The sequence below is a fragment of the Clinocottus analis genome, unplaced genomic scaffold, assembly GCF_023055335.1.
Source record: "Clinocottus analis isolate CAN_PGR_092001 unplaced genomic scaffold, fCliAna1.0.p SCAF_24, whole genome shotgun sequence".
Lineage (NCBI taxonomy): Eukaryota > Metazoa > Chordata > Actinopteri > Perciformes > Cottidae > Clinocottus > Clinocottus analis.
In genome coordinates, this window is record NW_027175976.1 from 6,612,851 (window position 1) to 6,638,125 (window position 25,275).

A 25,275-nucleotide genomic window follows, 5' to 3' on the forward strand; every position below is an offset into this window, starting at 1 on the left:
TGCAAAAGGAGGAAATATATTGCTTCGGTGCGCTGGCAGCAGATAAAACATGACTGTATTGGACAGAGAATATTGAATTATGTAGACTTGATCACTCCTCACCTCGTATCCCTTTCGCCAATGCCAACATTTGCTATCCACCATGTGAAACTACTTAAAAGCTAAAACCAGAAAGAGTTGCAAAGTTGCATACCCCGCCATGTCTTTAGCCATGCTATTGAAATATTGAAAATCATATGATCTGACATTTTCCTCATTTGAAAAGGAGCTGGAGCCACAGCTGCACTGGGAGGACCTCCACCAACTGGAGCCTCCCGCTGCCTGGATCTTCATGGACATTACCGTGCGACCTTTTGCAAACTGTGTCGTATGACTACCGTAAGTGGAACAGCCAACGTGGATATCAACCTTTCTGAATATGATCTCTTCTTCTGTCCCCACATCCCGAACTGAAACAGTCAGCTGAGGCCCGATGACTGGAATAACGTCGGCCATTAATCATGCACTGGAACCGGCTAATGATGCACACAGGCAAGTGGTGAGGCGTTTCCAAAGGCAGACTGTCACGAGGGCCAGACGGAAAGGTGATCTCTTTCCCATCTGAGTCAATATTGTTTATTGTGGTAGACGCAGACGGAGGAAGAAAGGGAGACCGAGGAGGAGAGGAAGAAACAGGAGACCACGGGAAGAGTCAAGTTCCTCCCCTCAGGTGTGGTACTTTTCACTTGATGGTCATTTGAAACATGAGCAAAGCAACATTCATTTAAAATGCTCTAATTCCCAGGAAAGCTTACATGCAATGGTTCATTTTTTAAAGGAGCAGTGACACAAAAGTATGTTTTGTTATTATATGTATTATATTTCTGGGGAAAACAACATACAGAGCAACGACGTATCGCTTGTCATGGATTTCTCCCACATCGTTTGATTGATTTTAAAGATAAAATTAGAATAAAAACAAACACATTCTCCACCAAAGTTCTCATACCTGGGAATAAATAGCACATCGTTCCTCTTACAAATGAAAAGTTTAATCCATGGGCAATAAAATAGACAATTGCTCAGTTCAATACATTCAGGGGTTCTGCTGCTACAGCCTTTGGTCTGCTATGACTGTAGCACATGGTCGCCGATTGTTGCTACAAATATTTATTATTATTCATCGTCTGTTGTAGCCACAGTTGCCAGTTTTAAGCAAAAGTTACATAGTTTTGCTTTAAATGACAAATTAAAACAAGACATACAGTAGATGCTTTTTATATTTCTCACAGGTTGTCGCCACCAGAGAAAAATAATATTTTATCCAACATTTTAGTTTCTTTGTTGTAAATTACACCCAAGGGTTGCATCATTCAATTATTTCAGAAACAAAAAAAGGAATAACAGTTTTCTATTTGACATGTTTTATCATTTTCTTGGTAAAAGGAGGGACACAAACATATCTGACAAGGATTTGATTCGATACTTCATACCTTAAATAGTTAACAACCGGAAAAACGATGCTCTACATCCAACAAACACGACAATAATCTCTACACTGCAATGCATCTTCAAGCAAACTTTTTTTGTTTTTAAGCTGTATGGTAGAGGCTAAAATGTTTCTTGCAGTGCAGGCAAATGGACAATTAAAACATAATTCAAATTCACAAAGTAGAAACTGGAGGATACAATAGCTGCTTGTTTAAATTAGAGTTTAATTAAATAGGGTCTGACATTAAACATCTTCTCTCTTAGAAAAAAATGAGACGGTTGAAGTTTAGACTTTTATGCAAAAAGACATTGCATCTGCATCTCGAGCTTCACGCCATCCCTTTCAGTATCGTTGTTAAACTTCAAATCTAGTGTTGGAAACACCCTGGGGTGCTCTGACTGGATCACCCTTTCCACCTCTGCTAAAAGAGGAAACATAAGACCCCCGGCAACAAAACATTACAGGATTTCTGCAAAAAACATCCTTCAACCGCTCATGACTCAATGCTGCCAAAGTGCCTGAAGCTTATTTAATCTTAAAAAAAAAAAACAACAGCCATGGAGTCTGGTCTGTTATTATTTTTATTCCACTTTCCATTTCTCACAGTCGTGAGCGGTGCCTCTGCAGCATGCCGGTGGTTGAATATCTTGCTCGAACACGTCGCAGCAGGGATGAGCGCCGACTTGCCGTCTGATTGGTCCATCCTCGCTGTCCTGCTTTTAGCTAAGTGTGATTGGTGTCATAAATACCAAATGTATCTCCTCATTTTGTCTTTGGCTGAGATTACTCCACTTTTACGAGTTTAACTGCACACGGGTGGATATTTGGTCCGTGTTGTTTCACTGGGTAGCGCTCATGTCTTCTTTTGAGTGTCGGGAGCACAGGCAGCATTAATACAACTCCTCTAAGTGCTGTGGTTTTAATCCAGTACATGTGTTCCACCTTCCCCTCAAGAGGCACTTCCTCTTTGATTTCCACTTTCTTTTAAGGCCAAAAAGCTTTTTGGCTTCATGTTGAGGGGTGATAAATGGCTTCACCTGCATGCAGTCTTGCTCCTCTGCCTGCCTGTGATTGGTCAATTCCACTCAGGCCTCATGTAGTTGGGGATGCACTGGCAGACCTGGTGGCTGTAGTAAAAACCCGTCTGGCACACACGTCGGGGCTTTCTGCAAGGCAACCTGTAGCAACTAGACAGAGGAGGAAGAAGGATGTGAAAGTAAGGAAGATGGAAAGTAGAACGAAGAAAAAAAGAAAGTGATTATAAAAAATGAATTCGAGTTAAAGTGCAAGGAGAGAAGAAAGAAAGGAGGATTGGAAAACAAGAGTTTTGAGGGAAGGGTGGAGAACAGAGAAGAAATAAAAACACTGGGGAGCTTATGCTCTCCTGGCATGAATACTATCAATTATTCAGATCTTCACATCCCTTTTGGATGAAAACCCCAAATCCAGGGTGCATCAAACGATTCTGTGCGTGAGAAACAGTGGGAGTAACGCTCGAGAGACGGGAATAATATGGCCAGAAATTCCGGGAACTCTCATCTTCAAAATCACAGGAGGTGTATTGTCTTCTGTGCGCCACCTCCTGTGACCAGATGTTGAATCCGGCTTTAAAAAAAATATAATATACGAAATATAAAATAAAAATATATCTGCCGTGAAAGGTCCTCTGTGTGTGTGTGTGTGTGTGTGTGTGTGTGTCTGTGAGCTTTCCCACATTAGATTTGGATTAAAAGTCCCTTATATCGAAGCTCATGTCTGCATTTAATGTTTTTCCTTGTCACTCCATCCGTCTCTGCTCACTGTCATCAAGTTCAGCCCGTCTGCCTCTCCGCCGGCCCCTCGGGTCAGAGGCGGGTCGAGCCTTTGCGTGCCGGCTGTGGGAACGGCGACACGCATGCGATACACGCACACGCAGCCGAGACCGAGCGGCCGAGTGTTCTGTCCACCATGTGTCCATAAAAGGTCTTATGGAAACGTGAGCTCTAGAAAACGGAGGAAGAAAGTTGTTCTTTTGCGCGTTTGGAATGTACGACATGTCCATTGAGGGTTCGCTTGCTTTCTCCCCCTCTAGCTCCCCGTCGCCCACAGCTCTGCTTTTCTTTCCCCTTTCTCTTGCACAGATCCCAGGGTGGCTAAACCAAGCCGAATACAAGAGGCAGAACCAGTTTGCCCAGTATATACCACTGGTTCAGGTCCCTCACGGTCAACTGCATTTCAATTTGGAAAAACATTAGAAATAGTTGTTTCCAAATTGAAGTTGCTAGAGTCATCTAAACATGCAAATATCAACCGTGCCGATACAGTTATGTTACTATTTCTAGTTCCTTCAATTGAAGCAATGAAAGTGTTATGATTGTCAAAATCAGAACAGCTTGACGTTTTCAGGAACTGCAGATCATGAATTTTATAACTCTGGAATTAGAAAAAGAGGAACGAATAACCTGTAGATGCATACAACGACTAATATATAAAATATAATAAAGTACAAGACGAATGACAGACAATTACTTTGACTTTCGAGACCCAGAGGTTGGATTCATTGTAAAGCTTTACGCCCCAAAGGAGATGTTCTGTGTTTTCTTTCCCCAGAGAGAAAAAGACCGAGGGGGGGGGGGTTAGAAACCAGGACGAGGACGGACCACCGGCCGACTCGTACGCCTACCTGCAGGAGTTGGGGTTGAACCTCTTGCCCTGCCGCAGACACGACTGCTGGCTCTCTCTGCACTGACACAGGCAGGTGTCGGGGTTCAGGGGCTGGTTCCCGGGACACGCCGCGGCGCACACGCAGCCGCACAGCTCGTCGTCCCACCGCTGGCCGGTGGGACACCACTTCCCCTCACCTTGACCTTCACACTGGCATTCACCTGAGAGGAGAGAGAGAGAGAGAGTTTCTTATCTTAATATGAAATTCAAGCCCTGTTGGTGCTGCCAAATATCTGGTGGTCAGGTTCTGACTCGTGGAGAACTACTTCCCGAAACCTCCCTCTGTCTGCGTCTATCCCTTCTGGTTGCTTTCCCAATGACGAGGCTTTTCTTTTGTCGCAATTATGTGTGTTTACTGTAAATTGATCCATGTGAAACCGGAGGAAGCCACAAAAAAAATCTGGTATTTTCTCTTTTGGCATCCTATTCTAGCGTGTGACTCTCTCTGGTTTTCCCTCATTTCTTCATTCTTTACATTCCCTCAAAAAAAACATCCTCACTTCCTCTCTGACTCTCTTCTCTATCACAGACTTTTCGTCGAATGTCAAATATTTTCAGTGACTGAAACCCTCCTTACAGGTGTTGTGGTCCAGTTTCCATCCCGGATCGCAGCTGTCCTCGGTGAGTCCGTTTCGACAAACGCACTCGCAGGTGGACTCGTGCAGAACCCTGTTGGGCCCGCAGAGCGCCAGCAGACCGGAGTCCAGCGCATCTGGAAGGTAAAACGCTTCTTAGTTTTCAGTCTTTCTGCAGCCACATGGTGCAGGGACGGCGATCAACGGACTCTCATCATTCACTCGCTTCCCAATCGGCATCTTTGTTCAATCAATAAGCTCCGCCAGTTTATCATTAGCGAAAGGAAAAAGGAGCTGGAGAGGGAAGGCAGTGTAGTTCACGACATGATTGTACAAGTGAAATGCCACAAAGACACTTTCGCCTCCTCGTGTTCCAGTAGAATAAACATTCCCTCCAGGGAGAAGTCATTTCAGATCATTTCATTTGCCGCCGAGGGAGGCTTGCCCATCATCATCATCATCATCATCATCACCATCATCACACCAGGTTGCGGTGGTGGAATATTTGATTATAATTCTTTACTGACATCTGGCCCATGTCCCAAAACCTGTTCAGTGGGGGATTAAAGTTGTAGCCACGTTTTGGATGACTTTGCATTTTCACTTCGAGCTTCTTTCAGTTCTGTTCACGAGTTTTCAAAAAGCTTTTAGAAGTAAAAGCTTTTCTTTTATAAGATAACAGGTTTCTAGTCTCCGCCCTTTATTGAGCCTGTAACGTCAATTATGCTGTCATTTGTACTTGTGATTTGTTTTGCTTAATTCTTATGACCGATTTCTAGCATTTGATGAGTGCAAAACTTTGTGAATCTCTGATTAAGATCACTGACATTTATGGCTTGACCTTAGAAGCAAGCAGTGTCCCCTCGTGATTAATATGATGAACTTTGGACGAAACTGTGTTTGAGTTTCTCAGAAAACACACAGATATGTAAGAACAGTTGAATAATTTATCTTGAGTCCCCCGTGAAGTTCGTACTAACTGACCAACGTGACTCGCACACACTCACCTGTCTCTCTCTCTGAGTAGGTTATGGCGTCTGTGGACACACACACACAGTTCACTGGATCCCACAATGACCCAGAGGCGCAGGGAAGGTCGGGCGGGGAACATCTGCACAGACACACGTCTTATAAAATCCACTGAAACGTGACGAATTGCTCAGAAATGTGCGTAAACACACACGCGCGCGCTCGCGTCACTCCTCGCTCTCACTCCTCGCTCTCACTCACAGGTGATCTGTCGCGGCTCGTCTTATGATGGAGTGCAGCGGCCGCTTGGAGAGGCATTCGCACGAAGTGTGGTTGACGAAGGTTACCATGAGAACGGAGCGATCCATCCTGGGCGGGGAAAGTTCCATCAACTGGCAGGAGGAAAGAAAGAGGAAGGTTAGAGGTGTGTGTGTGTGTGTGTGTGTGTTTAGGAAGTGTCTTTTCCCCTTCATCTGTCTTTACAAGGAGGTTGTGAGTGATATGAAGTGTTTCGGCTGACGTCATTCGGTTGCGAGTGCGACTGTGCGTGACTCTGGGCTTGATGTCCAGTTGCAGCCAAAGGGTGTAACGTCGCTGCAGTGGGGCGGGTTGCGACACAGACGTGTTGCACAACTGGGCAGATCTCTATCTGTCCTCGTTCCCGAGGCCCTTTTTGAGGTGCGAGGGCAGTAAAATACCAAGACGTGTCGGACGTTGGGGACCGACGGGGCAGGGAGGAGAGAGACGCCACGCGGCGGCGGCGGCGGCGCTCACCGTCTTGTTGACGAGCGCGTGGCTCGTGTTGGCGCAGTAAAAGGCCTCGTTGTTGCAGCACCCGCCGCACCGATGCAGCGCCACGCAGCGAGGCAGGAAGAATTGACTGGCGGATTCTGGGTATTCCTTGGCGACCTCCACACACACCTCTCGGGGCTGGCACGAGGTCCGCTGGATCTCCTCTAAGATGACTGAAAACATGTGTGGTCAGGGAACTGACGCTGGAGAGCTTTGATGTTATCTGGCATTAGATGGTTTGGGTCGATGAAAGGAAAGTATCAACCGATAATGCATCTCATTTTCATTTTAAATCTAGCTTGGCTTCCATTTATTACATTTATTATCTGTCTCCAGTGCAAATACATCTGCCTGGAATCCTAGAGACTGACCTGATTGGAGTTATCTGGTAATAAACAGGCTCAGAAACCACTAGTTTGCGTTCTATCGAAGCAACGTCTTCTCAATTTACTGGATTGCACTTTTTGGGAGTAATCTCGACGTTTACCTGCCAGAGGCCCGTCCATTTTATAAAGAGCCTCCTCCCTCGGCTGACCCCACAGATCCTCATCGTTAGCGTGGTGCGAAGGGCTCGCTGAGGAGAAAGACGGGGCGGAGGAGGCGTGCCAGGATTTCTTCCTCAGGCACTGCTGAAGCAAACTGTATTCTGGGTAGAGAAGCTGTAGCAGCTCATCCACACTTGTCACCGAATCCAAACTGGGCTGGTCATCCGACAGTTCTGGAGCCTGGATGACGGGAAACAATCGCACAGACCCATGTGACAATATTTAGTTCAATATTCAGGTGGTGCGAGAAAGTGTTGCAATCATAGATAACATCACTGAGAGGGGGGGGGGGAGATTAGGTTAAAAATGTCCTGTTTTTTTGTTGTTAAATACAAAACTCTTTATATGTTGAACTCTTCCAATGACAGGATTTGTTCCCAGTTTGTGTTTTTTGGAGGAAAACTATTAGATACTGTAGAACCTACAAACCTACAGTGTAAGCGTCGCTGCTTTAAGCTGGATAAACAGGGAATGCCTCACACGGCTAGCAATGTGTTGTAACATGTTGCTGTTGGCTACTGTTACACACACACACACACACACACACACACACACACACACACACACACACGTTGTTGCATTTGAGCACTCGAGAAAGCTGCAAACGCTGCCTTTTCTTTATGCCTTAGTTTTGCTGTTCTTGCTCTTTTTTGTGGTTCCCTCTCAAAGCTTTCAGATGTCTATGAACTTAAAACCGAGTCACAAATTGGAAATTACTTTCCCTGCTGCTGCTGCAGTGCCCTCGAGCAAGACGCTGTGATCTGACCCAGTTTCCCAATGGGGCTGAATTTGTGTTCTACATCTGTGAGTCCTTTTGGTTGTCTTATCAATCTTTTGTTTCTTCCTGGTATTCTTCCTAAAAGGTGAAGCGTGCCAGACTTTCTGTTTACAACATTGAAAAAAATCCAACTTGCATCATCAACAGGACGTAAAGAGGTTACAGTGATGACGTCAGGTTTTTCCACGACTATGGAAAAACACAGCCCCCGGTTTGTGTCAGAGTAAACACACAGATGGATAAACTATGAATCAACGCTGCAAGTGAAGATTATCAGATATGAGAGTTTTGTTGAATTTTGCAGTTTCCTGAACGTAACGGATGACTGTATGTACATCCAGACAGCTGTAGAAGTGAAACGTCGCTCCCTTTTTTGTTCTGAGCATGTGGCCAGACATTACACAGTGCACATTTTTAATGTGTCTATGACAAGCAAGGAGCTTCTGAGGAGTCCTCAAACGCAGCATTAGGCCTGCGTATGTGGTCCAAACAGAGCGGAGATCGTCAGCTCAGCCAACAACCGCATTAATATTATTATTATTGTACAGAGAGGGCTTTATGTGCGGGACCAAGTCTATGCAGGAAATCTCCGTTTACAGTAGCTCCGTAAACATTTCCCGCTGTGAGTCATCCCCGTAATGATTTTTCTGCCGTCATGATAGATGACTCGGCTCCAAAGAGACACAGCAGATCACAGATCACTTGTGTAACAGACTGGCTGCCGGATCATCCGCGGGGACGAAATGTCAGCTGCGAGTCGGCCGCTTCAGTATCACATATTAGATCTTCTCGGGGGGGGAAGGGAGCGTGGTTGTTTCGTTTCCCAGGCTGAGAAGGAGCAAACGGGTACAGCTGGCATCACCCAAACAGAAACCAGACCTCCGTCGTTATCAGCCGCTCCATTTATCTCTTTCTCTCTCTGTCTACCTCCCTCCCTCCCTTCCCGTTTCTTTCCAGACATCTCATATGTCTCGACGTAAGCGTAAGCTGTGACAACAATTGTGACCACAGAAAACACAGCGCTACGAGGCGACAGCCAGAGTGGCTCTTTGAGGAGGAACCGCAGCGCTAACATGCGCAGATGTTTGCATGCCATTATATAATATTGGCATGCAAACATCTGCGGGCTGATGGGAATGCCATGACCCAGAGAGTGGAGGAGAGGCTACAAATGCCGGTATATTTTCTTTAAACATCACTGATTTATGCACACATTTTTTGCAAGTGTATTTATTTCAGCGGGGCAGATTTCGGTATTTGCACTCAGCTAATTTACCCCCAAAGGTTACATAACTCTTAATAGTCGAGAAACACAATCTATAATAATATTGACGGCATTTGGGAGGATGGATTCTTCTCTCTTTCTTTCAACATTTTCCCAGCTTTTCTCTTTTTTCTTTGTGTTGTTTGGTGATTGCATGACATGAGGTCATCGCTGTGGGAGTATGAGGTCATGATGGACTAACAACCCGTGCTCTGGGGTCCAGCAGTGTAGAGGCTGCTGGCACACAGACTCACGCACATGCACACACCCATGCATTCGTAACTCGCTCCTTCCAGTTCAAACATGTTATGTCTGAACACACAAGTTTACTTTAAACAATTGATAACTCGCTGGTCCGCCAAAATATGTGATTGGCGTTCATTCATTCAATTCCAAGACGTTTGATCTCTTCTAGTGCATTTGAACACAATCCCTCGTAGTAAACCTTTTCAACACGAAGAAAAGACAGTGAGGGTGTGACACATTTTGGGTTTTCCACACAAAAGCGGTAAATAGTTTCCTGGTTTTCTCAGACTTTACAGTAAAGGAGACGGTTGAAACCAAAGTAGATTGTATCTTTTCCACAGAACTGTGCTCAAAGTAATGAAGTCACAGAAACAAGTTGTGACTCAACAAAAAGATTTCATCAAAAGTTTAAAAAAAATGCAATTGTCTCTCTTGAACAAGTGTTTGGTTTGTCCCTTCTGGGCTACCGTAGAAACATGGCAGCAGGCTCCGTGAGGACCGTGTGGAGATATAAACGGCTAATTGTCTGAAAAAGTAACAATTCTGAAGGTGATTATTCAACTTGCATTTCTGTATATAGAGTTTATTTTAATCATAGCGATATACATTATTAGAACTTATATTGAATAAAAAACCCACATAAAGCGTCTTAGAGATGATGAACACATTGCAATAACACTTGGGACCTTAGGGTTAGTCTGTCTGGAGAAGGGATGGGCCGATCAATACTTTGACCTGAAACAATAACTCCTGCAGCCGGTGTTGTGGACGACTCTGGTCTCTCTCTGCCAAGCATCATTCTTTGTAGATCTGTACGAGGCTTTTGATCATGTTAATCAGAATATGATATTACAACCATCATTGGTTTTGATGATTCTTCTGAAACCTGTTTCAAATCTTTTTGTTTCGGCTGTTGCTCTGAAGTGTCAATTGTTACGCCGACGATACCATCTTGTGTCTTAATTAATTCCCTGTGTGCAGTGGTTAAATGCAACCAAGCACATTTACTCAACTAGTACATTCACTTGAGTACTGTACTCAGGCATTAAACACAAGAATTACAATATTTGCATTTCAAAAGAGCTTTGATGACCCTTAAATAGCTCTTTGCTCAAAACAAAAAAAAAGCCTTGTACTGGAACAAAATAGACAAAACATCATATAATTCTCTCTACACTGGATCAACGAGTCATTGTGTGTCCACTAATAACCCACAGGATGGATTATTGTGTGACTGAACTATCTCTTTGTGATGTTTTACACACACATTTGTCTTCATGAATAAACAGAGCTCAACTAACAGCGATGTTCCAATAAATAGATATTCTAAAACTCCCACAGGTGTTAAGATAGAGATCTAGTGAAGGCCACAGCATGTGAATCAAGTGTAATCAATAGCAGACACACATTCACGTGCTGTAGAAGTTAGTGAAACCACTCAACAGTTTGGTCTCAAATGTATGAAATGAAATGTCTCACCTCGGTGCCCATGTCTCCAGTTTGGTAATAGTCCGAATAGTCTTGTCCTGAGCACAAATTGCTGATATTAAGCATCCATAGGAGCAAAGCTGGTATCCACATAGTGAGGAGATGGAGAGGAGAGGAGATATCAGGGCAGAGGAGGAGGAAGTTAATGAGGTAAAAGAAAGTGAGGGAGGAGAGGAGGAAAAGGAGGAGCGGGAGGGTATCACAGACTCGGCAGGTATCTCTTTGCCCCTCTCTTCATTCTACCCGGGGACGAAGTTGCTCTTCCGGCGCAGGTTGTTTGAAGTTGGGAAAACAGCTGAATAAAACATGATGAGGAAATCGCAGCTCCTTCTTCTTCTTCTTCTACTCCAGAGGAGGTCTCACCCCGCGCTGCGTCTTCATTCTCGCTGCGGTGGTTTCATGTGACGTCAGGTGTCCGCTTGCCCTTTATCTCTGGGTGTCATTCTTGACCTTCAACTGGAAAATTATTTCTTCTTTTCAGTCTTTTTTCCGTCTGTCTCTCCCTTTTTCTCTCCAGCCTTGGTTGTCTCCGTCAGTCTCTTCTCCTTCGCCCTTCACACTTGCCTTCTTTATCTGTATTTTCTCTTCACACAACAGCTGTGCTCTTCCCCTCCCTCTCCCCGATTATCCCTGCCTCTTTATCTGTCTCCTGTTTCTTCCTCGTGAACCTCCAGGGCAAAGCTCTGTCTGTCTCTCTTTGGACTTTTTTTTTTTTTTTTCTCCTTCTAAATCTGTCACAACTTTTTTTGTCTGCCTGCCGGATCCTTTGAGAAGCATCAAAGAGAAAGAGAGAAGAAAAGAAAAAAAGGGAAGAGCTTTTTTTTCCAAATCCTGTTTCCAAAAAAAATAAAAAGAAGTAGTAGCAGGAGGTTTTAAAAAAGAAAAGAAGGCCAAGCAGCGTGAATGTGCGTCCTGCTTCTAGACGTCATGCTGGAGTGAATGAGGAAAAATACAAGAATAGAGGGATTGTATCTTGTGGGCGGAGTGAAGGATTTGAAGCAGATGATTCTGCGTTATAGCTGATTATACTGGCACACTTCTTTATTCCCCCAGAAATTGCAGGCGATACTGTGTCTGCAGAAGCAGGCAGCGCCTCGGCACCAGACATCCTTCCTCTTAACACATGGCATCATCCTCCTTTTATGTGATTTGGATTCATGGAGAGCCAATTTCAGCTCTTTTGAACTTTCTAAAAAGGTGGGAAAAAAAGATGTCCGATTGTCAGTCATGAAATCAGATGAACCTCACATGTCCTTTCCTTATCACTCTTTCCTTTCTCACAGATCTGTTATATCGGCGTCTTTGTTCTTCCATCTTTGTAATCCCTGGTAATGGGAGCAGCTGCCGGTAAGACTTAAAAAACGTGTGTGTTCAGTAGCAGCCAGTGGTGATGCATGTGTGAGTTGCTTAACTGCAGCACTAAGTGCCTTTTTATGAGCTGCTAATACCTTTGATGTCTCTCTCTCTCTGTTTCTGCTTCATGTCAGCTGTCGGCAAGTCCTGCTGGTTTCTCTATTTACCTATTTCCAGGTCCTCTGGCCTCTGCGTGAGAGACAGACGAACATAAAACCACAAATTTGGTGTCACACACCTGCAGCTCCAAACACCTTCTCTGCATCTATTCACACGTCTTCACGCTCCATCAATGTCTTCCTCCCTCCCCCTCTGGCCTCTTCTCTTGTTCTTTCTCCCTCTGGTTTTGCAGTTCAAGGTCCTAAAAATGGCAAACTTTGCATACCTCCTTAACTATGCTGCCCCAAGGCTGTGGGCATGTGGGTCTGTGTCATGGAGGATGAGGAGGAGAAGGGGAGGGCACGAAGAGGTGAGCAGCAGCAGCAGCACCTCTGTCGAAGTTATTCTATCTTCTTTTCCCCCCTCTCTCTCTCAGGGGAAAGCAGTTACAGACAACTGTAAAATAAATTATGGGGAAGGCAGACGGACGGACGGACAGATGAGAAAAGGAGGAGGGGAGACAGAAGGGCCGGCAGCGACGATGAAGGAGAAAGAGGTGTGTCTGGGAAACTCTCGATTGAGAAAACATCCGCTTCTTGGGCGTCACTGCCGGCCTTTTGAAGGATTAAAGATACAAACCCCCGCACACACGGCGACAAGTGTCTGCTTGCAGCACGCTTTATGTGTTGAAATCTGAGCAACCAAATCCACATTCCAGTCATTGCTTTCTCCATTTCATCATGTGAGCTGAGAGCAAAGAATTTGAGATGATAGAGAGCGAAGTTTATCAGCTTGATTTATCGCCTTCAGTCGAAGTCTGTGGCACCAAGAGCCTCGCTGACAATTAATCTGATGGATGTCTATGATAAATACAACGAGACCGTGCACAAAAAGTCATAAGTAAAACATTAATGGAAAGGAAACACTAATTTTGCATCCTCACTCTTGGGCCTGCAGTGCAAGTGATTGTCATAAACCACCAACCGTGATCACTGCTTCACATCACAGGAATCTCTGTTAAACTCAAACTGACACTAGTGGCTCACAATTGAACTATTTGAGGTTCATGCCTCAAACAATTACTATAAAGGCTGATATCAGATTTTACACAGGATAACAAAATAATGGAAAAGTATGTGTTGAATCACCACATCCCAAGAGAGGGAAACGACACAGTTGTGCTAATGCGAACAAGGTTAGAAGTGCATTTATGACGAGGAGCGTTGTAAAAATCCACTCGGACGACCCACAAACACCAACTTGCGTGTCTGAACTGGAAACAGACAACTCCTTTGAGCTCCAGGTGCCTTATGGGTCTGAGATGTTGTACAAAACAGAGAAACCATACTAGTGCAATATTAATAACACATTTTGTCATTGCTCTCTGAAACGGACACAAACTTTTATTGTTTTGCATAGTTTTTTTTATTTTCCTTAGTGACCACATTTCATCATCGAAACATACAAAGAGCAACAAATGTATTTTAACATAATGTTTTTTTACTGGATCTTCCAACAACTTTTGGGATTTCTGAAGGTTTTTATGAGATGTAGAAAAACAAACAAAGATCAAAAGCAACTTCTTTTGAAAATATATTTGATTTTCTACACAAGCAGAAAACATCCCTTTAAAAGCCGAGGAAGCAAACACCCACACCAGTGATTTAATTTGTGGCTCGGTTTCTCTTTCCCCAGACGCCCATGCTCAGCATTGTCTCCGGTTATCCAGTGGCGTTCCTCCGTCGCGACATCCCGTGCCCTGCAGAAGACATAGATCCACACAGCGGCACCATTGTGCTCCATAATTGTGGAAAACCTCTTCTCTTTTCTGTCAGCGACAGTTTGGAGCATTGACGCCTCTTCACTGGGTTCGTTCATCCGTCTCCGTCTCCACGCTCTCGACTTTTGGCGTCGGTGTGGCCAGCTTGCTGTAGATGGTCATGGCCTGAAGGGAGAAGAATGCAATAGTTAAGTGATGAAAGAAAACTGAACAAACAATATTTTTTTCTTTTTTTATAATTCTTAAAGAGTAAATCCCAAAGCGAAACCAGTGTACCTGTGTGACCATTCCACTAACGTCACCGCTGTTCGACGGCAGAAGCACAGTGTTGGACTTTTTGGCGAGGTTGGAGAAAGCAGAGACGTACTGCTCGGCAACACTCAGGGAGGCCGCTGCACTTCCGTTCTGTCAGGGGCACAACCAGCATTCTGGTTACTGTTACCGCTGTTAACAAATAACCCAGGAAATAACAAATAACATCGTATTTACTTCGTACCTGATCAGCCAGAGCAGCTGACAGCAGACGAATGGCCTTGGATTTGGCTTCTGCTTTGGCTAACACAGCTTGGGCCTCACCTTAAGACAACACACCGTGTAAAGGAGCACCACAGTTGATTTGTTTGGGATTTACAGCATATTGTGGGCTTCAAACCTCTCATTTCAACATTTCTCTTGAGTTGCTCCTCCTCAAATGTGCTCGCATGTTTGGTTTGTTTAAAGTCTGAATAAGAAGATCCTTGTGTAGTCTTGTAACACAGTCTGCAGGCACGCAATTAAATGCTTTGTGGATTTAGAATAATGACGGTCCTCCGCCAACGAGACCTTCAATTACATTTGTGATCGCATGATTCATTTCAATGAGAAAATCTCAGTCTTCTGAGTGAAAAGTAAATGCACCAACCGGCTGCTTTGTTTATCTGCTCGGCCTTCTCTCCCTCCGAGGCGAGGATTTGGGATCGTTTGCGACCCTCCGCGATGTTGATGTCTGCTTCTCGCGTCCCTTCGGACTCCAGCACCGTGGCTCTCTTCTTGCGCTCAGCCTCCACCTACGCAGCAAACAGAGAACAAAGACTTGTCAAATACTTCTCCTCCAGGGAAACAAGACACTAAAATGCTTTTCATAACCAACAGAAACTGTGGAGTTGTCTTTGTCTGTCTCACTGTTTATATTTAAACACACAATACAACTACCCACCTAAAAACATTATAGGGATGAAAACCAACGGTTATTTGTCATGGTTATGTGTCTTGGTTATGTGTCTTACCTGCATCTGCATTGAGTCTTTAACACGGGGAGGAACTTGTATATCTTTGATTTCATAACGCAGGCAGCGGATTCCCCAATCGTCTGACGCCTGGTTGATGGAGTGGACCATGTTGGAATTAAGAGACTCCCTTTCCTTGAAAACCAGAGAGGCAGCAGGTTTAAAGGTACACTCATGCATCATTATTTTTGCTGCGGTGTAATACACACAAGGCAGTGCAGATGTTTCTTACCCTGAATACTTTATCCAGCGTGAGTTTGCCCAGTTCTGAACGCATGGTGGTTTGAGCGAGCTGAGTCACAGCATATTCTGGATCCTCTACGCCATAACTGGCCTGCAGAGACACATCACTCATTAGTCTTGTGTATAATACAGTTTTCTGGCGCCCCCTGCTGGTAAATACATATATTACGCCAATCTGTTATGTCACTTCAGCCCCAAACTGTAAAAAAGTGAAAGTAATCTAAATAAATAATAATAGTAATGTTTCTGGAATTCAGCCAGTTGATGGGGAGAATAGATTTTAATGATTACTAATAACTCAGGTCAGGCACATTTAAAAGCCAGTCGACTGGATGTGATCCCCAACATAATCAACCAGGTACTGATGACAGAATAATGTGCTCGTACTTTTGAGTATGTCGTCACTTCTTCTTTGCAACCTACCTTAAAAGGATCTAAGATTCTCAAATAAAGGACTCCGTCAATTTGCAGAGTCACGTTATCTGTGTAAAGACAGGGAACATATCAGTTCATTCAGCCATGCTGATGGTTAATTAGACAAATAATAAGCACAGCTGTTCGTTGACTTGAGAAAAACTTACCTTGTGACACAGCTGACTGTTCAGGAATGTCAATGACAATCTCTTTCAGGCTTTGCACATAACGAACTTGGTCGAGTATGGGAATGAGGAAGTTCAGCCCCTGTAAGAAAGGACAACAAAATGGGTTGTATTCTGTTAGTGCTCTATAAATATACACCAATACATTGATGAATTGTAGCCACGCAGAGAGAAAGTAGGCTCCTCTTAAAAACTTGTTCAAACAAAAAAGAGTTACCGGCTCTAAAATGCGGTGAAAGCGGCCCATCCTCTGGACCACCCAGGCCTCCTGCTGTGGCACAAACAGCACCACGGTGTTCATGGGTAAGCGGGAGGCCCATCGTTCCTGGACTGTAGTCGGCCACAGTCTGGGCGCCGTCCGCTGGGAGTTCTGCAACGACAGGAGACACATAGTGATGTACAAATCAGTTAATCTGTCCCAATTATAACTATATTTACATTTGTCTCTAAGAAGATTTCCTACTTCCTCCTACAAAGGGTTTTTCGGCAAGTGTCCAAGTGTTGTTTTTGAAATAAATGTGTCCAATTTGTCCGCAAATACAGAAGTTGAAACAGATCTAAACCAAACTGTTGCGTTATAATCTTGGGTAGCTGATCATCGAGAAAATGTTATTATAAATCTGATTCCAGAGAGTTGCAATATTAATTGACGCATCCTTTTGTCAGTTGGTGGTAGAGCTGGATAGGGTGGAGTTTTTGGTTAATGAGATAGCTCTATATTATTTTGACTGCTTTGTGGATCTTAATATTGTAAAATAGGTATTTTGGTGATGGTTGCAAGAATTTGAAAGTTATTATGTGTGATATTATGTTTTTTCCCTTAGTATATTTTTGGCTTGTTGATGTTGTAGAATATGTTCTTTAAGTTAAATCAGACTTCTTTAATTCAGTGTCCCAAGTGCTCGTTAAGACAGTGGGGGAGTACTTCCGGTTACTGACGTCATCATGTCATTTATTTACGTAAACGCGTAGCTCCAAGTGCCGCGGCTGAAATGTATTTATTTTTTATTATAATGAATAAACTAACTACTAGTAGTAATGGTGGTACAGTAGCGTTACGGATATATTTTTTAAGGGGTTTAGATTTTTTGTGAAAAATCATATTTAGGATATATGCGTCTTATAAATGTACCAATACCTAGTTTCTGTAAATACTAGCACTCTGCATTTCGCGTCAAAGCTACTCTTTTGCGCAGGTAACGTTGTGTGCTGGTGCTCTCGAAAAATTGCCGTGGTAATTGATGTAAATACATATATAAGAAGCCTAAATGTCATCATGTAGCGTTAAAGTTAGCATGCAGCTAGTGAGCCTACCGGTCAACCTGCTCAAAAAGACTGAAAAAGAGTCCAACAAACAGTGTATTTACCTTAAAGACGGCACCGCCAGCCCGACACAATGTCCGTAACATGCTTTTAATAAAAGCAGTTAAATGATATACAAGGTTACAGCAACGTTAAGGCGTTAAAACCGGACTGTCCCCATTACTTTTAACAGCGTGAGCGCTCAACTGTTACAATGCAACATCGCCCCCTAGGGTCTCGGGTGACCTCATGCAGCTGAGCGTCACTGACGAAACCTGTAACAACTAATAGTATCATTATAGTTGTAAAACAATAGTGAATATATAGTGAACCTTTGTATCTTATGTTATCAAAGACAGGCTATAAAATTACATGTTTTATGTTGCGGTCCAGCAGCTTAATGCAAAATGGTATAATGTATTGTTAGATTTAGATATAACTGGTACACTGTGTCTTTACATGTGTATTTATTATATTCTATATTATGTCTCATTTGAAACTGTATGCAGCCTAGGTAAATTTAATGTGACACATGTTTGTTTTTGTGCACTTAGTTCTGTAATATTCTCCATTGTTTCAGAAAAAGAGGGGACAGTATCAGTTGTGGTAAAATCTGTTTTGCATTTCAGAGGGGAACCCTGTTGTACAATGAAAATGAAATAATCGTGTACACTTAATTCTACAATAAATAAATTCATTACATTGCTGTCTTAATAGACATTCCAAAGAGATATTCATATTTTTACATTTCAAATGGAATTTATTAATCATTTTCTTAAATAGTATGATTTTGCAGTCTTGCTTCCCAGATAGGCAAGACATCCTACTTTACAATTAAGTCTATAGGTGAATAACACAAAAGTATAGCACTACAGAGAGTGTTACTGACTTTGTCTGGTTAATTTATTTTTGATTAGATTTTATTATTGCAATGCCAGTTTTTGCTTGGCAGTAATTAACATGTCAAACAGCACTACAGCATGGCAGAAATTCAAACTGGCTTTTATTTTTTCATTTGTAACAGAAAATAAATCACAGCAGAATCAAAAACAGCACACTGATGTTTTCAGCACAGCTTGAAAAGAAGCAGCCGTAAAAGTTTTGTGAGCTCACACCAGACATAACATCTTTTAGTGAAGAGTATTCTAAATTGAATACAGACAAAAAAAGTAGAATATTTGTCTTTACACTGCAAGCTTCAGAGATAAAAATCAATGACATGGAAATCTTTCCAAAGCTCTTAAGTCATATATGATAAACAACATCCTTCTGTAAATTGTAGAACATTCTTTCCACTTTGAAATATTAATTTGTCTTGTATGTAATATTTTTTTCTGCAGTGTGTGACAGAAGCTGAAGGCCCTGTCACAGGCATTGAGGACCACACAGTGAGTCTCGCCACACAATTCTCTCTTTCACACACACGCACAAACGCGTGCGCGCACACACACACACACACAGGTATACAGGTGATACAGACAGCCTGTTTCATTTAAAACACATATGTGACCAATCACAGATAATTTAGTCTACATGACTTTCTCCTGCCGGGAGTGATGATGCAATATTTTTAGCGTGATGATGAGTTTGATAGCTTTTCTAAACCAGGGGTAGAACAGAGCATAAATCAGAGGGTTCACACAGGAGTTCATCATCATGATCCAAGACAACACTGCTGAGTATGACGAGCTAGTGGAGCTTTCTTGGCCTGCTAGAGAAGGAGAGAAATAAGGGCAGAAGCACATTAGAAACACACAGATCACAATCCCAAGAGTCCTGCCTGCCTTCCCCTCTGATCTTTTCGCGGTCAGAGCCAACGTAACAGTGGCAGTAGTGGTCTGCAAACGAATAATGCGCTGCTGGGAAATGGCAACAACAAACACCTTCATATAGAGAACAACCATGACAGTACAGGGCCCAAGAAAGGTGAAGAAAACGTCAAGAACTCCTGCGACGTTGCTGATGACCAGCACACACTCCCCATAGCAGGAGCTGGATCTGTCCGGCTGCTCTAAGTGTTCCATCAGAATACAGCCGTTGTAGAGAAGAGAACAGGCCCAACATAAACAGATTGATGTTTTCGCTTTTTTCAGGGTGATCTTGGTGGCATAGAGCAGAGGGTCACAGATAGCCACATAACGGTCTATAGATATGAGCACCATGTTGCCCACAGAGACGGAGATCAGACAAAAAGAGACATAAGCAATCACAGCACACATCATATCACCCAGCAGCCAGCACGTCTCCAAGTGGAGCAAGCCATTGATGGGCATCACCAGCAGCCCCACCACCAGGTCGGACACGGCCAGAGACAGCAGCAGCGCGTTGGTCGGGGTGTGAAGCTGCTTGAAGTGGGAGATGGAGATGATGACGAGCAGGTTGAGAGTCACGGTGAGCAGAGAGATGGCAGCCAGCAGGGTGTAGAGCACAGCGACCTCCAGGTGGGGTCTGTGCAGCCGCCTGCAGGAGGAGTTGAGGTCGGGGAAGCACAGCAGAGGGCTCTCGGCGATGTCCATCAGCCATCAGGGAGGAGGGGAGCAGTGACGAGCTGAGGGAAAGAGAAACGGTTAAACTCGCGACGAGATGGCTAATTTATCCTCCTGATCTCCCTCCCGCTTTTCCAATCGAAGAGATGATGTAACTTCTGTCCCTCATTATCGTAATCTTAAACATCATTACCCCCCCAATGCCCCTCCCCCACATGTGTAGTAATTAAGCGTGTTTACCAAAATGCTCAAATGTTGTTTCTGTAATGACAATAGCTGAAGTATTACAAGTACAGTGCCCTGTATAATTACCACCCTTTAGTAAAGACTTGCAAAGAAAAATGCAAAAAGGTCTTTATTGTTTATCCTCATAATAACCTTTAACTGAAGGAAGTCACATAATTGAAAAAAACATTCAATTCTTATCATATTTTTCTCAATATTTGTGCCACAATTATTATCGCTTCATTTAATATTTTGTGCAGCCTCCCTTTGCCAAGATAACAGCCAAGTTCTGTGTAAAGTATTCTTTCAATACGATTACGAGTTTTGCATTTTTGCTCTATAGCTTTTGTTTGTCACGCTGGAAGTTCCAACATTCCAACATTTTGAGCTTCCTGGCAGAGTTTTTTATTTAATATCTGCTGGTATTTTGACTCCATGATACCATGTATCCTCACAAGATGTCCCGTGCCTTTTGGAAGGAAAACCGCCCCCACATACTTCACATGATGTGCTTCTCTATACGGCTATCTTTCTGTCTACGCCAAACACACTTTTGATGTTTGTTGTCAAAAAGCTCTATTTTGGTCCCATCCGAGCATTCAACCCGGTCCATCCAAAGTCTCAGTGTTTTGGCAACCTTCCCAAACAACTCGTGGTGATGTCTGATGGTAGTTTTGGAGACCTTCTAACCCGTCACGGGCTTCCAAGCCTGTAAAAACCTAGACGCTAGAATATCAGGACTTCCTTATGACCCCTTTCCCACAGAGGTTTATGTGCGTCTGGTGAGTGAAATGCTGATGATGTTACTGTTTTTCTTTTTCATTTGCAGTCGTATTTAATCATAAACAAGCCACAGTGCTGTTGTTACTGCTGCACCTGGGGGCTGCTGGTGCTTCTACCCGCGGCCTCTCCTCGGCGCGGGGAGAGGTTGCTGCTGGCGCAGCTGTGCTGCAACGTCACGTCTGCACTGTGCAGGGTCAGTGTGGCGGTTTTGTTATTGTGGAGCGGCTTCGTGGGTCGGTCCCCTCGCCCCGTATGCTCGTGGTGGAGCCGTGTGGCGATCACAGCTGGCCTGATGGCCGACACCACGGACCGCCACTGCTTTTGTGGAAGCATCCTCCTCGTGGAGCGTGGGCTCAATGTACACACGTCCTCTTCAGGCTGATTCTTATCATCTCCTGTCGCTTCATACTTAATAATTATCGCCCTCATAGTGGAAATGAATAATTTAACAGTTTAGAAATTTTCTTATATCCATTTTGTGATTCGTGCAGCTCAGCGAAACAGGAAGTGATGGTTGACCACTTAGTTCCTAATCAAACAGGTGAACTTTAAAATGTAAAACATGACTAGAATTATACTTCAGTTAGATTTTAATCATGAGGTTTTCTCTGGGTGCCAATGATTGAGGCACATGTTTTGTAAAAGAATGTTTATTCAGTGTCAATATTGTCTGTTATTGACCAAGAGGAAACGGCAAAGACATTTACATCACAACAACACACTCTGAGTGGCGGACAGACGAGATCTTTTTCAAGAGATGGTTGTGTCATTTCACTTAGATCAAGCTCTTTTAGCAAATCTGCATTTTCTATTAATTCAGCAAACTCATGGAATGCTCTTCCATCACACATACGAACAAAAAGAAACCGTAGAAGACATTCAAACAGCCTCAGGGGCTTGTTGCCAATCAGGTGTGCAAGCATTAACGTACTGTTTGTCCTGTCTTTGCGGTGTTAATGTATTCTGGGCCCCTGGTGTTTTATATATACATATTGAATGAATTAGTTTTGTGTTATTATAAATGTATTTTCAGGCTGCCATAAAAAAAAACTGTCCAGGGACAACAGATGAAAATCAGCCTCTCTGATTCACTTACAGTTTTACTGTTGATCAGTGTGTAGTGTCCCTGTAAAATAAACAGATAAATACAATTAAAAAAAACGTTTTCTCACAGCCTGTTTTGCTCATATTTACTACGGTGCCAATGATTCTGTAGGGCAGTGTGTCTGTATCTTGAACTCACAATCTCTTGGTTTTAAAATATGTTGAATTACCTCTTTTTTTTTTAAAAACCAGACAAAGAAGCCACAGAAGGAGCGAAGCTGATGCTGATCGCTCCGTCTGGCTTCATCGCTCATCACGGTGTCCCCGAGCTCCACATCTCTTTGAAGGCCGAAGACCAATAAACCGCCATGTTCTGCACATCTGGGATCCAAATGTACAAACATATCTAGAAAACTACTCAGTGTAATGTGTAACAGTATGCATATGCAGGAGTATGTGCATATTTCATGCACTTAGTTGTGTGTATATACACATATATATATACACATATATATACTATTATATATAATATTTAAATATTATATATAGTATAAATATTTATACTATTATATATATATATATATATATATATATATATATATATATATATATATATATATATATATATATATATATATATATATATATATATATATATATATATATATATATATATATATATATATATATATATATATATATATATATATATATATATACTTCAAGAGTGTCCTCCCGAAATACCATCAACACGGGAACTTTCCGACAAATTGCAATGTTGTAGCAATGCATAGTGTATAAAGATACAATAAGCAATACTATTATCATATTTTTGTGCAATACTGTGATATCTTTTATGTTTTGTGCCTTATTTATTAATTTTGTTACCTTAAGTTTATTGTAATTATGTGTTAGGAGGACCGAGCAAAATAAGCTTTTGGTTGTAAAGAATAACTGTCTGTTATCTGTGCATGTGACAGTCAAAACATCTTGAATCTTAAAGTGTCACAGTACATGCATACACAGGAGTATATTTTCATGCACCAACAATGTGTGAACACAGTTTCTACAGTTAGATTTCAGTCTAACTGACATTAAAGTTTCTTTATCCACCGGCATGACTGGAGGTTGGAAGACTGCTCTGAGTGTCAAAACATTTTGAGGCATGAACAGTGGCTACGTGACTTGTTTACGTGTTTCCATGCCTGCAGTTTGTTTTTTTAACACCTCAGATTGGCCCGGTGCCTCGGTGGTTTAGTCGTGTCACATTGGAGACGAGCTCTGCTAACGGGGTTCCTCTCGGGCAGGAATCAGTGTTGGTTTAGCTGCAGGGTGAGAAGCTGTAATTGAATCTCAGAGGTATTGCTCCCTGTGTTTGTGTACATAGTGGCATGGTATAATTTACATTTTACATGGAAAAAAAGAGAAATAGTTATACTTCAAAATATCCAAAAAGTTAAAGTCATGTTATAGAACAGGTCAAAAAAAAAGTTTAAAAAAGCCATTGTAACGAAAATACTACAAATCTAATAGCAAGATGAGAACGTCCAGAGAAAAATGTTCATCCTATTATTGACATATATACATGAAGAGTGAAATAGTGATACTTTAAAATATCCACCAAAAAAAACAGACTGATTGAGTTGAAGAGATTTGTTTTGGTTTTCAAAGTTTTAAAATCACCACAAGGGAATTGTGTTTAAAGACACACGCGCGTACAACACACACACACACACACACACACACACACACACACACACACACACACACCTTGCGTTACTTTGCAAAAAGGTTAAAAAAGAGAAAAAAGAAGAGACTGCAAGTCCCATAATGCACCTCCAGTAGGCCAGTGCAGGCTGCTGATTGCTTTAAGTGGCAGCAGCTGTGAATTGAAGGTCTCACAGCAAACATTTCAGCTGAGACAGAAGAGGAGTCAACTCGTGGAACAGACAAAGAAGCCTCTGGTAATATAACTATTGATTTTGTTCATGGAAACTGTTTAAGGTTTATTTACATGTTTGTATAACTTTGTGCTTTTTTTGTGTTTGAAGGTTTTCAACCTAAATGGACCAACCAGCCAACAATTGAGAAACAATAAGAGAAACAATAAAGTTGGAGCTTTGTTGGAAAGAGTTGTCCCGTGTGTCCTTTGGTCCAAATGTACCAGCCAGTCAAGTTGGCAAGAGTTGACAAAAAATACATAGCACCTTGACACACACACACATGTATATACCTTGTGCCTTTTTAATTTGTTATATTTATCAATGATCACATTTTTGTAAAGAACTTGCCTTCTTTCTGTCTTAATGTTTTTGTACCCGTTTATCTGTTTTAGACAGTGTGTGGTTGGGTTGTTCAGAGTTTTATTTGAATGGTGTAAATGTAATGGATGAGTTGAGAACCAGGACTACAACCCATCGTGAGACGAAAGCATCTCTGCTCTTATTTTCACGGAAACCTGGCTTTCAGACAGCGTTCCCGACTCTTCACCATCTCCGACCATCCAGCTCGCAGCACTCTGTCTCCCGAGTGTCCGCGTGAACAACACGTGGTTAAAAGACACTGCTCCACTGGTGTTGAAGTGTAGACCTTTCTACTTGCAAAGGGGGTTCAGTGCAGTGTTTATACTGGCAGTTTACATCCCACCACAGCGGACTGCGCAACGGCATCGTGGCTGCTGCATGACGTCATCAGTACAGAAGAGACTGGACACCCTGACGTTGTTTGCTGCTGCATGACGTCATCAGAAAAGAACAGACTGGACACCCTGACGCTGTTTGCTGCTGCATGACGTCATCAGTAAATGCCGGCCATGTCAACCATCACAACCTCAAGAGAGTCCTCCAGAAACACCATCAACACGGAAACTTTAGCACAAATTGCGATGTTGTAGCAATGCATAGTGTATAAAGATACGATGAGCAATACTATTATATCATATTTATCATAGCTTTTTCATAATACTATTATTATATTTTATATTTATCATAGCAACACTATTATTGTACTTTATCATAGCAATACCATATATTATATTTCTGTGCATAACTGTTATATCTTTCATATGTTGTGCCTTATTTATTTTTTACCTTTAGTTTATTGTAATTGTGTGTTAGGAGGACCGAGCAAAATAAGCTCTTCATTGTAAAGAATAAATGTCTTTTATCTGTGCATGTGACGGTGAAAACATCTTGAATGTAATAAAACTTTTTATATTCAAAAACCTGCTGGCAGTTATTGTAATCACAATAAAGATGATGGAAAA

General features: G+C 42.6%; 3 protein-coding genes and 2 long non-coding RNA genes across 5 annotated transcripts; 2 read left to right on the forward strand and 3 right to left on the reverse strand.

Annotated features, from left to right (window-relative positions):
- Nucleotides 1–897: 897 nt before the first annotated feature.
- LOC137794248 (vascular endothelial growth factor C-like) lies at nucleotides 898–11,890 on the reverse strand. The gene is made up of 8 exons (XM_068590975.1): nucleotides 10,823–11,890; nucleotides 6,998–7,235; nucleotides 6,493–6,683; nucleotides 5,980–6,110; nucleotides 5,757–5,860; nucleotides 4,752–4,886; nucleotides 4,134–4,335; nucleotides 898–2,658 (listed from the first exon to the last, which is right to left on the reverse strand). Exons 1-8 carry the CDS (start codon nucleotides 10,922–10,924, stop codon nucleotides 2,547–2,549), a joined length of 1,215 nt encoding a protein of 404 aa, XP_068447076.1. The 5' UTR covers nucleotides 10,925–11,890; the 3' UTR covers nucleotides 898–2,546.
- Nucleotides 10,979–15,291, forward strand: LOC137794251 (uncharacterized). Its single transcript, XR_011078287.1, has 3 exons — nucleotides 10,979–12,178; nucleotides 12,720–12,839; nucleotides 13,979–15,291. It is a non-coding gene; the product is annotated as an uncharacterized lncRNA (long non-coding RNA).
- Nucleotides 13,703–17,672, reverse strand: LOC137794249 (stomatin-like protein 2, mitochondrial). Its single transcript, XM_068590977.1, has 10 exons — nucleotides 17,538–17,672; nucleotides 16,388–16,540; nucleotides 16,153–16,252; nucleotides 15,995–16,053; nucleotides 15,561–15,662; nucleotides 15,329–15,463; nucleotides 14,965–15,109; nucleotides 14,560–14,639; nucleotides 14,340–14,468; nucleotides 13,703–14,228 (listed from the first exon to the last, which is right to left on the reverse strand). The coding sequence occupies exons 1-10, from the start codon at nucleotides 17,577–17,579 to the stop codon at nucleotides 14,145–14,147; spliced, it is 1,029 nt and encodes a 342-aa protein (XP_068447078.1). The 5' UTR covers nucleotides 17,580–17,672; the 3' UTR covers nucleotides 13,703–14,144.
- A 1,329-nt stretch (nucleotides 17,673–19,001) lies between these two features.
- Nucleotides 19,002–19,988, reverse strand: LOC137794250 (trace amine-associated receptor 13c-like). Its single transcript, XM_068590978.1, has one exon. The coding sequence runs from the start codon at nucleotides 19,986–19,988 to the stop codon at nucleotides 19,002–19,004; it is 987 nt and encodes a 328-aa protein (XP_068447079.1).
- A 3,844-nt stretch (nucleotides 19,989–23,832) lies between these two features.
- On the forward strand, nucleotides 23,833–24,140 carry LOC137793843 (uncharacterized). The gene is made up of 2 exons (XR_011078247.1): nucleotides 23,833–23,974; nucleotides 24,062–24,140. It is a non-coding gene; the product is annotated as an uncharacterized lncRNA (long non-coding RNA).
- Nucleotides 24,141–25,275: the final 1,135 nt, after the last annotated feature.

Coding starts and splice junctions, on each gene's coding strand:
- LOC137794248 (XM_068590975.1), bottom strand. CDS start 10,924: ATGTGGATACCAGCTTTGCTCCTATGGATGCTTAATATCAGCAATTTG. Junction 6,684..6,997: donor AATGGACGGGCCTCTGGCAG/GTAAACGTCGAG, acceptor ACATGTTTTCAG/TCATCTTAGAGGAGATCCAG. Junction 6,111..6,492: donor ACGCGCTCGTCAACAAGACG/GTGAGCGCCGCC, acceptor TCCTCCTGCCAG/TTGATGGAACTTTCCCCGCC.
- LOC137794249 (XM_068590977.1), bottom strand. CDS start 17,579: ATGTTACGGACATTGTGTCGGGCTGGCGGTGCCGTCTTTAAG. Junction 16,541..17,537: donor CTGGCGGTGCCGTCTTTAAG/GTAAATACACTG, acceptor CTGTCGTTGCAG/AACTCCCAGCGGACGGCGCC. Junction 14,229..14,339: donor TTAGTGGAATGGTCACACAG/GTACACTGGTTT, acceptor TTCTCCCTTCAG/GCCATGACCATCTACAGCAA.
- LOC137794250 (XM_068590978.1), bottom strand. CDS start 19,988: ATGGACATCGCCGAGAGCCCTCTGCTGTGCTTCCCCGACCTCAACTCC.